At 37.7% G+C, this 17,377-nt stretch overlaps 2 protein-coding genes across 2 annotated transcripts in view; one reads left to right on the top strand and one right to left on the bottom strand.

Annotated features, from left to right (window-relative positions):
• The window catches only part of LOC107703091 (PDZ and LIM domain protein 4-like), a 49,473-nt gene extending 45,559 nt beyond the window's left edge, over window positions 1–3,914 (top strand). The window contains exon 7 of the mRNA XM_016505613.1: window positions 2,650–3,914. Coding sequence (XP_016361099.1) covers window positions 2,650–2,854 — 205 coding nt within the window. The 3' untranslated portion in view covers window positions 2,855–3,914. The remainder of the gene's footprint in view (window positions 1–2,649) is intronic.
• Window positions 3,915–12,730: 8,816 nt separating this feature from the next.
• The window catches only part of LOC107703090 (H/ACA ribonucleoprotein complex subunit 4-like), a 19,978-nt gene continuing 15,331 nt past the window's right edge, over window positions 12,731–17,377 (bottom strand). The window contains exons 13-15 of the mRNA XM_016505611.1: window positions 14,243–14,294; window positions 14,027–14,164; window positions 12,731–13,120 (exon numbers count right to left, since the gene is read on the bottom strand). Coding sequence (XP_016361097.1) covers window positions 13,052–13,120; window positions 14,027–14,164; window positions 14,243–14,294 — 259 coding nt within the window. The 3' untranslated portion in view covers window positions 12,731–13,051. The remainder of the gene's footprint in view (window positions 13,121–14,026; window positions 14,165–14,242; window positions 14,295–17,377) is intronic.

Below are 17,377 nucleotides of genomic sequence, written 5' to 3'. Positions count from 1 at the left end.
AAAAAAAAATATTGGGGGTGGGGGGGGGGGGGGGGGGCTCCAGGAATGTGATTGGGAACCCCTGCTCTACAACATGAGGCCCCCAAATCACTAAATCCACCCCTGTTTGAACATGAACCTACGAGCCTTAACTTGCTGTCAGTGAATGACTGTAACAGTGCACAAGAATAGTGGCACGTTCACAGAGTGTGTAATTGTTAAAGGATTAGTTCACTTCCAGAATAAAAATTCCATGATAATTTACTCACCCCCATGTAATCCAAAATGTTCATGTCTTTCTTTATTCAGTCGCAAAGAAATTAAGATTTTGGAGGAAAACATTCCAGGATTTTTCTCCATATAATGGACTTCAATGGGGACCAACGGGCAGAAGGTCCAAACTGCAGTTTTACTGCAGCTTCAAAGAGCTCTACATGATCCCAGCCGAGGAATAAGAGTCTTATCGTTAGATAATTTTTTTAAAGAAAATGACAGATGGTTTCGCTAGATAAGACCCTTATTCCTCGTCTGGGATCGTGTAGAGCTCTTTGAAGCTGCACTGAAACTGTGATTTGGACCTTCAGCCCGTTGGCGACCGTTGAAGTCCATTATATGGAGAAAAATCCTTAATTTCTTTGCGACTGAAGACAGAAAGACATGAACATCTCGGAAGACATGGGGGAGAGAAAATTATCAGGACATGTTTATTCTGGAAGTGAACTAATCCTTTAAATGAAGCTGACCTGCCGCAGCATGTGTTCCTCTCGCTGCACAGGTGATCCAGATATTACTGTAAGTCACTCTACCGCTGTTGGCACTTTCCCACAGTTTCTATTAAAAATGAGTAAACAATGAGGTCACATGATAAGGAAGTTCCACAGAAGAGTGAAACAATGGGTTCCTTGTAAATGCTGTTGACAGATATTATAGCCTCCAAATATGGAACTGTTCATTGAGATTAATAATAGAAAGTTGATCCCCAGCTAACAAAAAAGTTATAAAAACATTATTTCTGAATGTTCTCTGAACGTACAAAATGTCCAGATTTTAAAATGTTTTAGAAACGTTTATGTGAACATTAAGGGAACATTAAATTTGATATTTTGCGACATTATGGGAATGTTATTTTTGAATGTTCTCTAAACATTCTAAAACAAGTAGTAACATTTAAAAAATGCTAGACGAACATCCAACTAAAACATTTCAGAAATGTTCCATGAACAATGTATAAATAATGTTTTTGTGCTGACATTTTAAGAACATCATTAAAGACCAGATAACTGAACAAATGTTCAATTAATGTTACTGCAGGAACATGTGTTCATAATGTGCGGGAGAACCTTGTACTTGCCCTGTGAGCTGGGTTAGTGATATGGATCCAATCAGCCATCAGGGTCACATAACAGACATTTGTCCAGAACAGTAGCTTTCTGTTTCTGTTTTATATCTAGGTCGGGTAAGATTAGCCAGGAATTTACAGTTTACTCCATTACTGATCAAACATTATCTGGCCAGTCCTGCTTTAGAAAGCCATATTATCATACAGCCTTTTTTAAACGAGTCTATCCATAGAAGTCTGTAGTATTGGATTAGTTTTCTGGTTTAAACCAGTTTTGTTCAGTTTCTCTAAAAGCAAACAAGTCCAAGTCAAAGTCTGCTTTAATGTCAGTTCTGCCACATGTACTGCACATGCAGAGAATTGAAATTGCGTTACTCTCAGACCCTTGGTGCATACAGATAACACTAAACACTAACGGTAGAATGTAAAAATACAAATAAATACAGAAAAATTTCAAAACAGATAAAGTAGCACAAGGCACATGGCAGATAGAGTGCAAACCTGTGAAATAAACAAATAGTGCAGATATAATGGGTGTAGTGCAAAAAAAAAAGATAAAATAAATAACACTTCCTCATAGAAAAATATTAAAAGAAACCAGGTTTGTTGTTGTTAGTGCATGACAAAAAATAAGATGCATATTTTAAAAAGAAATCACAGTAAATTTTAAGGTTGTTTGAACTGTCTTTATTTATACTAAGTAAACTAAATTAAATAAAACATTGACTATCACAATGTTTTCATTTTATCTTACGTGAAAGCTCTACTTTATATCATATAAAGTACTCTACTAATATCATATTATAGCTAATTCTGTGTTTGTTCATGGTGAAATTAAGGACAAAAATATATTTCTTGTGTCTAAAGAAAATATATTAAGTATGGTCTCTAACTGTTCTTTTTTGTTTGTTTGTTTTTTGGAAGTTTTTGAAAAAGAAATATATTTGATTAAAAATTTTGAAATCAAAATTTATGGTTTAAACCAAAACTAATGAGAAAAACTAATGAGAGGATGCACGGTATTTTTTACACACAAGTTCACCATAGCAATCAAATTGAACAATGTTCACCTAATATATTATTTTGGTTCTTAGAAAGAACCTTTTTACATTGAAAATATAGTTGAAAACTTGTAAGGAAAATATAGTTGGATGCTCCAAATTGTGTTGAAATTTGAATGAAACATTTATTTATAAACATGAATATTAAAGTCCTTAAAAGTGTCTCCTTATAAGATTTGTCCTTTTGTACACTATTATCTGCCATTGACAATAAAATCCCAGAAGAGTAAGGTACAATAAATGACATTTAAGAACTGTCTTATAACGCAGGGGAACCATCGTGAAGGCCAGAGACAAGCTCTATCACCCCGACTGCTTCGTGTGTGATGACTGTGGGCTGAATCTAAAGCAGAGAGGATACTTCTTCATCGATGAGAATCTGTATTGCGAGACGCACGCCAAGGCCCGTGTGCAGCCTCCGGAGGGATATGACGTGGTGGCAGTGTATCCCAACTCCAAAGTGGAACTGGTCTAAGCACACACACACACTCGTAAACCCAAACACACACACACACACACAGGTTATCCTTGAGGATTCAGCTTGGTGAAGTGGAAAATGAGAATAACAAACTGAAACTTCTTTTTCAGTCCCTGCTCAACTTTATCCTGGACTCACGTTCTGTAGTTTGTTAACAAATACTGAAATAGAGCATCGCTTATTCCTAGGTTAGACAGCCTTCCTAACATTCGTACTGAGCAATTCTAGTGTTGCTTTAAGAAGAAAGTTTGAAACGCAAGATAACAGAATAGACAAAACAACATGTTCCAGAAGAACATCTGTTCACCTAAATTCCAGTGGCACACCAACAATTTATTTTTCTGAAAGCTGTGGTGAACTGAGGTGCTCAAAAAGGCCAGGAAGAATGTCTCGAGCCATGTGGAAAATGGAAATGGTATTCATTTATTCAGAACGTTTGGGACGGTGTTTATTCTTTAGCTAAGAAGCCAAGACGTGTGGTTTTTTTTTCTAGCTTCCATCACCAAACCTAGCTTCATCTTTGCCGTAAACTAAAGAAAAAGAGACTGTAGGAATGGAAAACTGCATTTGATTGGCTCTGAGCAAAATTATGCTGTATCCGTGTTGTATGTGAATGTAATCAGACACGTAATGGCTTTTCTAAATGAGTCCGAACACAATTTCTGTCACAAATATGCATTGCATTCTTAGAAGAAACTCTACGGACAGTTTTCTCGTTCACTCGGTAAAACAATCATTTGAAGAGAATATTGCTAAATGAGGCCACACATACCACCATCTTTTATCTATTCAGCATGTTTTCTGTCACAAATCTAGCTAGCTGAAAAAAATTGGTTTAATGGCGCAGACGTTTCTAGATAACTCTATCACTCCCCCTTGAGTACTGATGTTCGTTACCGCCACAGTACTGCAAAAACACACGTTATGTACAATAGCTCCACATGGTTGAAATGCGTTGGCCAAGCGATTCTAACTGCGTTTGCATATTTGCGTACAGTATGTGATTTAAACTAGATTTATTTTGATCGTTTGGATGACTTCATGTAAAACGAAACCAGAATAGTAAAGTAGATATGCTTTTTTTTTTGTCTTTTCGTTAAGTTGCGAGGCTTTTGTAAATTCTGTAAAAAATGAGAAATGTTCGTTTTTCTAGTTTCTTATGAATGATATATTGTGTGGGTTTTAGAAACGTGTAACACATTACTTTGTTGTACTAAGAACCTTCTGTAAATAATTTGAATGCTAACAGATCATTTTTTCAACATAATGACATCTGAACTGAAAAGCGAAACGCGAAAACTGAAAACAGGTACTTATAGTCATTTTAAAGGAATATTATGTCATTCCAAGCCCTTCTGACTTTCTTCTGTGGAACACAAAGGAATAATGCTCATGCTGGCCAGATGCAGTTAAGCTACTAAAAAGCAGCATGAAAGTATTATAAAAATAGTCCATATGACTTGTGTGCTGCAGTCGGAGTTCTGTGAAGCCATACAATAACACTGTGTGAGGATCAGACCAAAACTGAAGGCAATATTGTGTTGCAGGTCAGTTTGACTCATATTCCATTTTCAAAACTGCTTGATAATCTGACTGGTTTAACTATTTATTTATTCTCGAAGTTTTGTGTTATTGTTTCTCATTTACAGTCATGAATGTGCATGCAAAGTTTCGACACGCAGATGTGTTTTGGAAACGCTGAACAAATTTTGGTTACCGCTCAGTTATTTGTAATAGGGGTCAAATTGAACCCCATTGGTTTCCATGCAATTTGCCAAAAAATCAACACTTTGAAAAACAGCAAACACGTCCATCTAGAGTGTTTACATAGAAAACAATGGTAGCGCATTGGAATGGAAAAACGCGTTTCCTCTGCCATAGCTCTCAAATATCTTTAATCTTTAAATATGACACATCAAGACACGTTGCATCAAGCATCGCTGGTTCTCACATGAAGACCTTGATTAGCTAATTCAGGTGTGTTTAATTAGGACAGGAGCCAAACGCCGCAAGATAGTGGCCCTCCCATTGGAGGTTTGGACACCCCTTTACTAAACAGTTCCACGGAAGAAAGCCATGCAAACTTTGGAATCACATCAGGCTGAGTAACAGATTGTTACATTTGTTCACTGTGTTAGCGTCTCCCAGAGCTCCTGTGGATGCGTTTCCAAACTATTGCCAAATAACCATTTGCTGTTTTCATTGGCACAAGCCCGTGTGCTTTTGCTTATCAGACACACTCTGCATAAGTGACCAACATTAAAACCTTCCACTTTAGCTGCCGTTGGCTTCTTTCTTTAAAGCACTTCATGCATAAGTTTCCATGCTTAAAATGGGCATGTTTTTTGTAGAAATTTCACCCAGCTGAGAGGTTCGTGAGTAAAATGTGTGGGGTTTGTGTTTTCAGCTGTCAAGGTCAAACTGCAGTTCTGATGCATGGCTCTCGCTCAGTGGCCTCTTCATAATCAGAACCAGAACTAGTACTGCATTTCAGTTGCTTTTCACGTTCTACTTTTTCTCTATCCCTCACGATCTCCAACCACAACGACGGCTGTTGCAATTCCTACATGGGAAATAATATGACTCAGTGGTTAATATTGCAGCAAACCCTCGGACTCTCCATCAGTTCTGCCAAGCTTGACTCAGTGAATGTTTCAGGTCGGGTCATGTTAAAACGGTATGTACTTCATACTGAGATGTTTTCTTCTCAACAATTAGTGATTAACAGTGTAATAAAAAATGATCAAATGAATTGAGATTACAGATTACAGGTTTCTGCCAATGATTAATGTTCACAATGAGATATCCCTCCACTGTCGATATGTATAGTTTGTATAGTTTATTATTTTTTAATGCTTTTATTACTCTCATTTCACGAATAATTTAAAACTGTTAAACGATTATGATCTATGATGCATTGACTCAGAATTCGATTTCTGAGTCAATTAAGAAATTAATTCATTTTTTTCCTATGCCAGGTCATAAGTGTTGCATTTTATTTTTCGACCCTTTAACACATCCGAATCATGTTCATGATTTTTTGAGTGTGTTCACATAGCTAAATGCAACAAAAGTCGCCATGTATCATTTCATTTTGAAGAAGCTAAAAATTAAAAAAAATTCTAATTGTAAAATTTTTCGGTTAAAAGTGACTGAAGAGGCCCAGATGGTTTTAAGGCTAAAGTATCCAATCGTGAGTTAATAGGCGTGTCTTAAAACTCTGTAGAAAGTTCCTTGGTTGCTTAGCTAGATAAATAATATTTGAGAACTTAGGAATTTATCTTTAGAAATTTATTTTTTATTCCTTAATATTTTCATGAACGCAGCACTTTACTTTTAAAGCACCAGGAAGATAAAGTATGCTAGTGAGCGGCATGCTTACACCGCACTTTCAGCTAGACTAGCATGGAAATTAATGGTCATTTCAGCTGGGTCACTAGTTGTGAAACGTCGGAAAGATCCGCTGGGAGATCCAGAGGCATGCATACAGAAGCAGATCTCTCTTGTGCTGAGTCAGAGAGTGCTGGCAGCACACTTCTCAAGACCAAGTTTGGACAAAACTGTGGAAGTCCCCAGTGGAAACCCCCCCAAAAGTGAACCGTACCGAGCCGTACCATGCAGTGGAAAAGCGCCATTAGTGTAGTCTCAGCCTCAGACGTGACGCCCACGAACCGCTGGCTGAACGTCTGATGCATAAGACACACAAAATAGAAGACACTTCAGGAGTTTCGAAGTCGTCATCTGGTTGGATTAATTCTACAGGATTTACGGGAGAAGTGTGTGTCACATTCTTTAACGGTTGTTGTGACTCCAAAGCCTCTTATGGAAGAAGAAAGAAAGTCATTGTGTGACAACTGTGACGATCGTTATTTATCAGAATCAACGAAATGCTGGATTTCCAAAAGTATTTGAAATTCACAGTACCATTATTGCACCATTGTTGCAGTAAACTTGCACGACGTTCTTGAATAACTAATTTATTGGGACTCGGACACCAGTGGCAGGAACCTCTGGGGGGCAGTGTGAGGAACTTGTGCACTCTCAGAAATAAAGTTACAAAAGCTGTCACTTTTCTACCTATTAAGTACTAATATGTACCAAAAGGACCATTTAGGTACAAACATGTACCTTTTGAAAAGGTACCGCCCCAGTGACAGCTTTTGGACCTTTATTTCTGAGAGTGTGGGGAGGGCTTGACAGGGAGCTCTGGATGACTACATTAATAAAAAGATGGATGGTGCAATGCTAAACTACCTTAACTAAAACTAAACAAATTATATACAATGCACACCCCTAGACAAGTAGTTCCACATGACGCAAAAAATAGTGCCAGACGCAACCAAGGCCTGCCAGCCCCGCAAGATGCTAGTGCTGGAGGGGCTAACTTCACTAAAACTAAACCTACAACTTATAATATGTACACATCCCTTGCCAAGTAGTTCCACAAGTTGTCTCTCGTGTGCTGAGTCAGAGAGTTCTGGCAGCACACTTCTCAAGACCAAGTTTGGACAAAACTGTGGAAGGCAGAAGTGGAGAGGGCTGGGTATGGTTTAGATTAAGAGCAGAAAAACAGAGATCTGAAGATCATCCTTTGCAACGTAGCTAAAAATAAACCAAAAGCATTTTTTACTGCAAAAACGATCAGCAATCGTTATACCCCATAAGAAGGTGTCTCTAAAAAACTCCTAAAGGCCAGCTCCAGGTTACTCCATTACAACTAGTCAAGAAAATCGCAACTTGCGAGCATATACCCGAACATTTCATAGGTCAGAAATATGCTTAATAATACGTTCTGGCATGTACGGGGACTGAATATAAAAGCACCTGCAGTCATATTTTGTAGATTTTATCAAACAAGACGAGAAGCATTCAGGAATTTATGAGAAAGTAAAACAGCATGTTGGTATAAAGAGTGCAAGCCAGGGCTCTTATTGCCATGGAAAAGTTAACAGGAAAAGGGAACAGCCATTTAATTGTTTCATTATATTAATTTTATAAACTTGTACCGGTAAATCCAGCACTGTGATCTCTATTGAATAATTTTTCCATGACGAACAAGTGGAAATCATTGAAATTTGTTGGTGAAAAAGAGTGGGAACCTCTTCTAAAGCAGCCGAAAGCACAATCATCGAGTTTTTTTCTCTTTCTTTACTGTATTTGTGTGTGACAAAATGGCAAACATATAGCAGAGCAAACCGCAGTATGATTAGTGGTTTCACCGAATCCAATATCCAGCGGCTTCTCAAAACAGTTTTTATATGATGTCGTCTTACTAAACAAAGTGTGCTAAATGAGGTCTTTAGAGGCAATAGGAGGGAAACCCCTGCTCTCCCAAGCTATAATACTAACAATAAATGTTCTTTCATGTATAGCCAGAATAACCAGCCAGCCACCAGGGTTGCCACGTGCACGGTTTCCCTGCAGAATCTGGCTACTTTTAAACTCGGTTGGTTTTTGTTTCTCAGATTGCATACTTTTTTCTTCTTCTTGACTCCAAAGCCTCTTATGGAAGAAGAAAGAAAGTCATTGTGTGACAACTGTGACGATCGTTATTTATCAGAATCAACGAAATGCTGGATTTCCAAAAGTATTTGAAATTCACAGTACCATTATTGCACCATTGTTGCAGTAAACTTGCACGACGTTCTTGAATAACTAATTTATTGGGACTCGGACACCAGTGGCAGGAACCTCTGGGGGGCAGTGTGAGGAACTTGTGCACTCTCAGAAATAAAGTTACAAAAGCTGTCACTTTTCTACCTATTAAGTACTAATATGTACCAAAAGGACCATTTAGGTACAAACATGTACCTTTTGAAAAGGTACCGCCCCAGTGACAGCTTTTGGACCTTTATTTCTGAGAGTGTGGGGAGGGCTTGACAGGGAGCTCTGGATGACTACATTAATAAAAAGATGGATGGTGCAATGCTAAACTACCTTAACTAAAACTAAACAAATTATATACAATGCACACCCCTAGACAAGTAGTTCCACATGACGCAAAAAATAGTGCCAGACGCAACCAAGGCCTGCCAGCCCCGCAAGATGCTAGTGCTGGAGGGGCTAACTTCACTAAAACTAAACCTACAACTTATAATATGTACACATCCCTTGCCAAGTAGTTCCACAAGTTGCTAAAACTACCGCCTCAAGCCAAGATGCCTGACGCAACCGAGGCCTAGACCTGAAATGCAATTAGAAATTGTACAAATTCGACACATATTTCATATTTTGTTACAGCAGGTATTGAAACACTTTCCTTTATATATGTATATATATATATATATATATATACACCTAAAATAATATATGGTAGAAAGTGTTATATTTTGGGTTATGACAGAAAACACCTTCCATCCTTGAGATCTCATCACAGTCCAGCTGTCTCAGCAGATGTGATACTTGAAATCTCGAAAGATTAAACGTCTATGTTTTAACCATTCATCACATGTAAAGTAATAAATAATATGCAATTTTATAATGTGATGATTGTGTTTTTTACATTATGCGTAAATGATTAAGAGACTTCTTGATGTTCAGATCTCGTCGTTTACTGTCAGTACATCTCCTGGATGGGGCAACATCAGTGTCCTGCTCCACTTTACCCTGAGCTTTGATGGACTTGGGGCAAGAGAAACAAGTAAAAAAAAAGATGCAAGCCTCAGAACCCTGCTTTTTCTGCCTCCTCTTTGTTTTCGCTCCCCATCTTCTCAGGGTTGCCAGGTCTGCGTAACAAAACTAGCCCAGTGACCTTATCCCAAATATACCTATATAACACCTTTTATGGTCACTGTTATGCGAATTGAAAACCTGCATACTGTAGTGATCATAAACACAGCTCAAAGGCTCCCTACCAGAGGCCCTCCTTCACATCTACCACACTTTTATCATTGGTAGAATATAGTAGTAGTCATGTAATGCGTCAAATCATTTACCTGCAGCAAGAGTTTCATTAACCGCAGACTTGTCAACCATGTGTTGCTCCATGCTGGAGCGCCTCCGTGTGGTCGGTGGTGTGAGTGTTGTACGGGGATTGACCCTGTTCAATCACACACTCACCTCTGCCCTCCGCTTTCTTTCCACGAGGTAGTCGCTGACCCATAATCAACTCGATAAAACGCTATCGACAGCTGTAAACGCATGGTAAACACTGTTGATAACACACACACACTCATAAGGGCTCAAACAGAGCTGACCCAGACAGCACACGTATGTCTGCAAGATGTCTGTTAAAGCTCGCTTCATCTGGAAAGCATCTGCTGCATACAAACATCTGATTACATTCATTCTAACACATAAACATCTTACAGACATCTTCAAAACGTCTGTTTGACATCTGACACGTCCTACAAATGTATTGCAGATAAGCAAACACTTTAAAAAATACATCTTGCAGATGCAGATGTAAATGCAGACATCAAATAGACGTCTGTGTGCTGTCAGGTAGAGCAGGAGATTCGCAAAGACATTAAAATAGTCTCTAATGACTAATGTCATTCGTGTAAAATGTTTAGGTATTAAAATGTTTTCTTTGTATGGTTCTAGATGTATAACTTTTTTCTTCTTCTTTTTTTTTTTTTTTTTATTGAAATGTTTGCATGAGCATACACTCTTCCCAGAGTATGGTTTTACAAACAGAGGAACTGTGTGCTTTGGGAAAGTGTAGGTTTTTGTTCCGTTTGGGCTTCAAATAGTAAATGGAGGGCCACTAATGGTGCTTTTCCACTGCGTGGTACGGCACGGGTAGTAGTCATGTAATGCGTCAAATCATTTACCTGCAGCAAGAGTTTCATTAACCGCAGACTTGTCAACCATGTGTTGCTCCATGCTGGAGCGCCTCCGTGTGGTCGGTGGTGTGAGTGTTGTACGGGGATTGACCCTGTTCAATCACACACTCACCTCTGCCCTCCGCTTTCTTTCCACGAGGTAGTCGCTGACCCATAATCAACTCGATAAAACGCTATCGACAGCTGTAAACGCATGGTAAACACTGTTGATAACACACACACACTCATAAGGGCTCAAACAGAGCTGACCCAGACAGCACACGTATGTCTGCAAGATGTCTGTTAAAGCTCGCTTCATCTGGAAAGCATCTGCTGCATACAAACATCTGATTACATTCATTCTAACACATAAACATCTTACAGACATCTTCAAAACGTCTGTTTGACATCTGACACGTCCTACAAATGTATTGCAGATAAGCAAACACTTTAAAAAATACATCTTGCAGATGCAGATGTAAATGCAGACATCAAATAGACGTCTGTGTGCTGTCAGGTAGAGCAGGAGATTCGCAAAGACATTAAAATAGTCTCTAATGACTAATGTCATTTGTTTAGGTTGTTTAGGTATTAAAATGTTTTCTTTGTATGGTTCTAGATGTATAAAATATTGTATAATTATGATTATTATTATTACACACTAGATAAGCTAATTTAGAGATTTATTTTAACAACCATTTAACACAGGATCGATCTGTCAAACAGTCGCTGGTAGCCTACCAGCAATTGGTTACCAACATTCTTCAAAATATCTTCTTTTGTGTTCAATGGCAAAAAAAAAAGTATACCGGTTTGGAACAACGCAATTGTGGGTAAATGACAGATTTGTTTTATGGGTGAACTATCCTTTTAACGGTTAATTCTATTTTTTTCAGTAAGAAAGACAGATGTTTCTTTTGTGCAGTGGCCCCGGAAATATTTGCTTATGTTCACATATTCGATAAAAGGACATCTCTAAATGACAAATAGCCTGTCTCCAACCTTCAACAGTACAACAATGTGCCTTCAGAATAGTGGTTGCTTTCATTTCTTTCTAAATGTCCTAAATACAGTGCATTGCTAAATGTATGCACATTATATTTTAGAGGATATTGTAGATAAAAAGACTGCAGGAAAAAAAAACAGCTACAATGGCTCATGTCCTTGAGGATTCTGTTGATTCAAATGAAAAACAGGCATCTTAAGGCTTGGACTTTGTCAGGAAGTATGAAGATCTGCAGAATAAACTGCTGTCATTCATTCCAACTGAATAAAACACTGATATTTATATCCATCATTCAATAAAGCCTATTCTTAAAAGTCGAGAGAAGAAAGAAGCGGGAAGCTGTTTGATTCCAGTGCCATTGGTTTGAAGCTGAATTCTAAGAGAACGTCCGATACACACCTTTTTTTGAAATCCTTTCAGTTCTCCTCTGTGAAGGTGATCTCTAATTCCCTTTCAAACGTGATGAAAAGTACAGCCCTCAAATATTCGCCCGAAGCTAATACAAGAATAGCTACATAACCGCTTCATTTGAATTACAGTAGCGATACTGTTGCTTTAACTACAACTGCTAAAAAGAGAAACTTGCTTGGTTCGATGCAATAAACAGTCTAAAAGTGCTTTATGGTGTAAATCCCTCGTACTGATTTCAGGATTTTCTGTGACACAGATGACCATGTAGACCTATGGTTAAGAAAAAGCCCACTGATGTCAGTGACAACAGATATTTATATAACAGACTGCATAAAATGCATAAAGACCTCATTGATTTACAAGCCGTCGGAATTCCATCTTACTTTCCGGCCATATAAACGTCAGAAACTGCACCAGATTGCATGTTATTGCTTATGTTGGGCCTCTGAATAAAATCGAGGCATTTTTTCCTTAAATATGACCTCCATTTGCTCCTGTATCATACTATATGGAAGTGTGCATTTACATTTTTGGGGGAAATAAAACTATGAACTTTATTTCTGAAATGAAAAAGAAACTGATAACCAATTAAACGTGTAAGAGACTGTGCAGTCGGTGTATAAATGATCGCAACCACTGAATGGACACACTTCTGACTGTGAAACCAGTTTAACACAAAGAAATTAGGTGTTTTTGTTGTTGTAAAAATTCAGTCATGTTTCATTTGATTACAAGATTACAATTTCTGTATTTACAATAATAAAAAATAAAAAAAAACTCCATTCAAATGCATGAATAAACCCAGGCAATATGGGTTTCATTTGGACAATAAAAATAAAAAATCATAACCGCAACCATTTACAAGCAAACTCATGGGCTTTGACCGACCTGCTGTCCACTATGACTCTTGAACACGGACATGACTGACAGGTGGGTGAGGATGGATTGAGTTTCCATTAGACAAGTCTGCGGTTACATTTACTGATGCAATAACATCACACCAGTCTCTGTTCATTCTGAGCCAGCCTTAGCATCTTGACACTTTTTCTTCTTTTTCTTCTTCTTTGTGCTCTCCGTAACCTGTGTGTGAAGGAATGCGTTTAGAATTAGTGCTGTCTGTCAATTGATAAAAACATAATACATTTTTCTGTTTTGTTTCATATTAATAATATGTACATTGTTGTTTCTACATTCATTTGGAGATTCAGTGTGAAATTGACAAAGACGGTATATTTTAAATGTTTTAACGGCATATACTTGTTTACCAAGTAGCCTATAATTAATGAAGGCCAGTATAATACCAATACTGCTACTGAAGTCTCTATTAAATGCTTCCCCCCCTCAATTTTAGCCATTAATTCAGCATTACAGTATAACTGAAAGACATTTTTAACATTTAATAGGCTTTGGAATGTATTAAAAGAACTTAAAACAAACTTTACTAAACTAAATTATATATGCATAATCTATCATTTTGTATATAGATTAATCTATTCATGCTACAAAATGCTTTTTCTTTTGTTCTTTCATTTCCATCAATGACAGACTGCAGCAGGTTTCACTTTAAATACAGCGCTGTCTCTTTAAAACCTGACACACATCTGGTTTTCTCCCAACTCTTTATGATCAAGGATGATCTTTTTTTTTTTTTTTTACGATGCCACTCACCAAAAACAGGCATTTTGACATAATTGTGTGTTTTTGTCCGTTAAAGAGAACTCACTGCACGCTGTCTGAAGCGCGTTCACGTGTCGGATGCCAGAACCGAATTAACTTCTCTTGTGATAGTTCACATAATCTACTGTAACACTAGCCAAGGGATGCCAGGAAAAAAAATGGATGCTGAAAATGTATTAAGCTGAAAAAAATGTATCGTACAATTACCACGTTGATTTTGACATCCTTTATGCTGAATGAAGAACGTCGCATCTTTTATTTTGCATTTCATCCAAACCAATCATCAAAAGTGCTCCAAAACCTGCTCACCTCAGTTTCTTCCTCTGCTGGAGCCTCGGCCGCTGCCTCTTCTGCTAGCTTCAGTTTCTTTTCTTTCTTCTTTTTCTTCTTCTCCTTCTTGTTTTCTTCTGCCGCGTCACTCTCGCTTCCGCTCTCACCTCGTTTCCTCTAGAAAAACAGAAATCTTGTTAATGCAACACCGATATTAAAAAGAGTCAATTTATCCACGTGCTTCAGAAATCATACCTTTGGTGCCATCTGACCAGCCACTTCACCACTCTTTTTCACCTTGGGTGTGCTAGACAGGAAAGAGTCAGTTAATTTCTGTTCCAAATCCATGCAGCTGATGAGTCTGAAGGAAGTGTGAAAGGGTTTGTCCACAGAGCTCAGAGGCGGTCAGGCCCGCTGCAGACAGCACTGTCCTGGGCTCAGGGTTTCACTTTAGCAGACAGACTCCCTCTAGGGTCACAGCAGACCAAAAAGGGATAACAGTCTGCAAAAAAGATCTGCTCCACTGATGATTTGCGACATCTTGTGGGCACTTTAAGAATTGCATGCCATACAACGTCCAGCATTACAGATGAAAGTGTTCACAGGTACTTTATGGTAACTGCTTGACATGCAAGTTAAACGATACTAAGAAACGGAGGCAAACTCAGTCACCAGAATAGCCAAGTCAGTTTATAATAAGCGACTTTGGGCATGTTTTGGGCTTATAGATTAAAAGTCATGGGTTGCTTTTTTTAGGGCTTATTTCTAGGATTGTCGATTTAATGCATTAATCTGGAGCTATTAATTATAGGGAAAAAATGTTCAAATTAATGCATCCACCCCAACCCAGTGCTGTACGTCATCTTACATTGATGCAGTTGCTGATGAGCATGATGCAGGACGACCGACTGTATTTTACATAAAAGATGTTTACATTTAGTCCACAAGACAAAAAAACAGCTGAAATTATAAAAATAACCTCCTTCAAAAGTTTGGGAACCCTTGGTTCTGTGGTTACCTTGATGATCCACGACTTTTTTTTTTTGTTTGTTTTGTGAGGGTTGTTCACGAGTCCCTTGTTTGTTCTGAACAGTGACAAACATATAATCTTGTATGTGTGGTAAGTACTGCCACTCCATAGTATAAACAGAGTACGTGCGATTGCGAATCTCGAAGGTGAAAGTGAAACTAAAAAGCGATCGTGCATTCAAAAGCACAATGCCAGGTATAATAGCGGCTCCCTGATGCCCGAAATATATATGTAGTATAATTACCCAATGATATAACTGCGAGGAAAAATATTTTTTTGGGGGGGATGGGGTGATGTCAAAATTTTTCTTATTTTGTTGAAATATAACTTTTTTCCATTTAGCACTGCCCTTTGGAAGCTACAGAAGGTACTTGCATGTTTCCCGGAAGACAAATTAAGTACAATTTACCTTGATCTTCAAATTAAGATGCTCTTAATGCATCGTGTTTCCTTCTGGATCATCAGTGAATGTTTGAACCTTTTTTAATAGTTGTGTTTGAGTTCCTCAATTGTCCACAGTGTGAAAAGATGGATCTCAAAATCACACAGTCACTGCTGGAAGCGGTTCAAATATGCAAAAGATGCTGGAAAGACCTGGATGATTTTTCTGAGGAACAGTGCTCAGTTTAACTGTTCAGAACAAACAAGGGACTCATGAACAACCATCACAAAACAAAAAACAGTGGTAGATCATCCAGGTAACCACACACAGTATTAAGAACCAAGTGTTCCCAAACTTTTGAAGGGGGTTATTTTTTATAATTTCAGCAATTTTTTTGTCTTGTGGACTATATGTAAACATCTTTTATGTAAAATATCTTACTCAGGACAGTACTAAATAAAAAATAACATGCATTTTGTATGATCTCTCTTATTTTGTTAAAATTATTCACATTTTCACAGATTCTGCAAGGGGTTCCCAAACTTTCACATGCCACTGTAGCTAATAATGAGGTTTGTGTGTGTCAACAGTGCTATTCACACAGTAAGTCGTGTTTCCTTCTGGAGCATCAGTGAATGTTTGAACCTTCTGTAATAGTTGTGTTTGAGTCCCTCAGTTGTCCTCAGTGTGAAAAGATGGATCTCAAAATCATATAGTCACTGTTGGAAAGGGTTCAAATACACAAAGATGCTTGAAAAACTGAAGAATCTGCAGGAGCTGAAGGATTTTTCTGAAGAACAGTGCTCAGTTTAACTGTTCAGAACAAACAAGGGACTCATGAACAACCATCACAAAACAAAAAAACAGTCGTAGATCATCCAGGTAACCACACACATTATTAAGAACCAAGGGTTCCCAAACTTTTGAATGGGGTTATTTTTATAATTTCCGCAATTTTTTTTTGTCTTGTGGACTAAATGTAAACATCTTTTATGTAAAATATCTCACTAAGGACAGTACTAAAAAAAAACATGCATTTTGTATGATCTCTTATTTTGTTAAAATTATTCACATTTTCAGATTCTGCAAGGGGTTCTCAAACTTTCGCATGTCACTGTATATGCCTTTAAATTCAAGATGTGACGGCAAAAATACTCCTATATGGGTTGTCAATTATATCATATTGTATATTTTAGCAGTACCACATGAGCAAGAGTGGTGTTTTTCCCCAAATATCTGCATGATTGCAAGTGATTTTATACAATTCGAAAACTTTTAATGTTTCATTTTAGACAATATTGTCCGTTTTTGTTCAATTTAGCTCCACACAGTGGTGTTATATTACCGAATAAACCCATGTTTTTGTGGGTTGTCAATTATATCATATTGTATATTTTAGCAGTACCACATGAGCAAGAGTGGTGTTTTTCCCCAAATATCTGCATGATTGCAAGTGATTTTATACAATTCCAAAACTTTTAATGTTTCATTTTAGACAATATTGTCCGTTTTTGTTCAATTTAGCTCCACACAGTGGTGTTATATTCCCGAATAAACCCATGTTTTTGTACAAATCATGATTCAATGAGTCTCACACGGCTCCGGGGGGTGAACAAAGGCCTTCTGTAGCGAATCGATGCGTTTGTGTAATAAAAATACCCATATTCAAAACATAACAATCACTTTAATCTAGCTTGCGCCAGCAGTTGTACACTATGTTTCATTTTAGACAATATTGTCCGTTTTTGTTCAATTTAGCTCCACACAGTGGTGTTATATTACCGAATAAACCCATGTTTTTGTACAAATCATGATTCAATGACTAATTCATAAAGACACTTGCTTCATTTCTGAATGAATCGGCCATTTCAGCATTTGCTGTATGAATGACTCTTAAAGGGTTAGTTCACCCAAAAATAAAAATTAGGCTGTGTTTTACTCACCCCCGATGCATCCTAGGTGTATATGACTTTCTTCT

Source organism: Sinocyclocheilus anshuiensis, unplaced genomic scaffold, assembly GCF_001515605.1.
Source record: "Sinocyclocheilus anshuiensis isolate Anshui unplaced genomic scaffold, SAMN03320099.WGS_v1.1 scaffold1063, whole genome shotgun sequence".
Taxonomy (NCBI): Eukaryota; Metazoa; Chordata; class Actinopteri; order Cypriniformes; family Cyprinidae; genus Sinocyclocheilus; species Sinocyclocheilus anshuiensis.
Note: the sequence above shows the minus strand (reverse complement) of the source record. Positions and strands in the feature narration are given on the sequence as shown.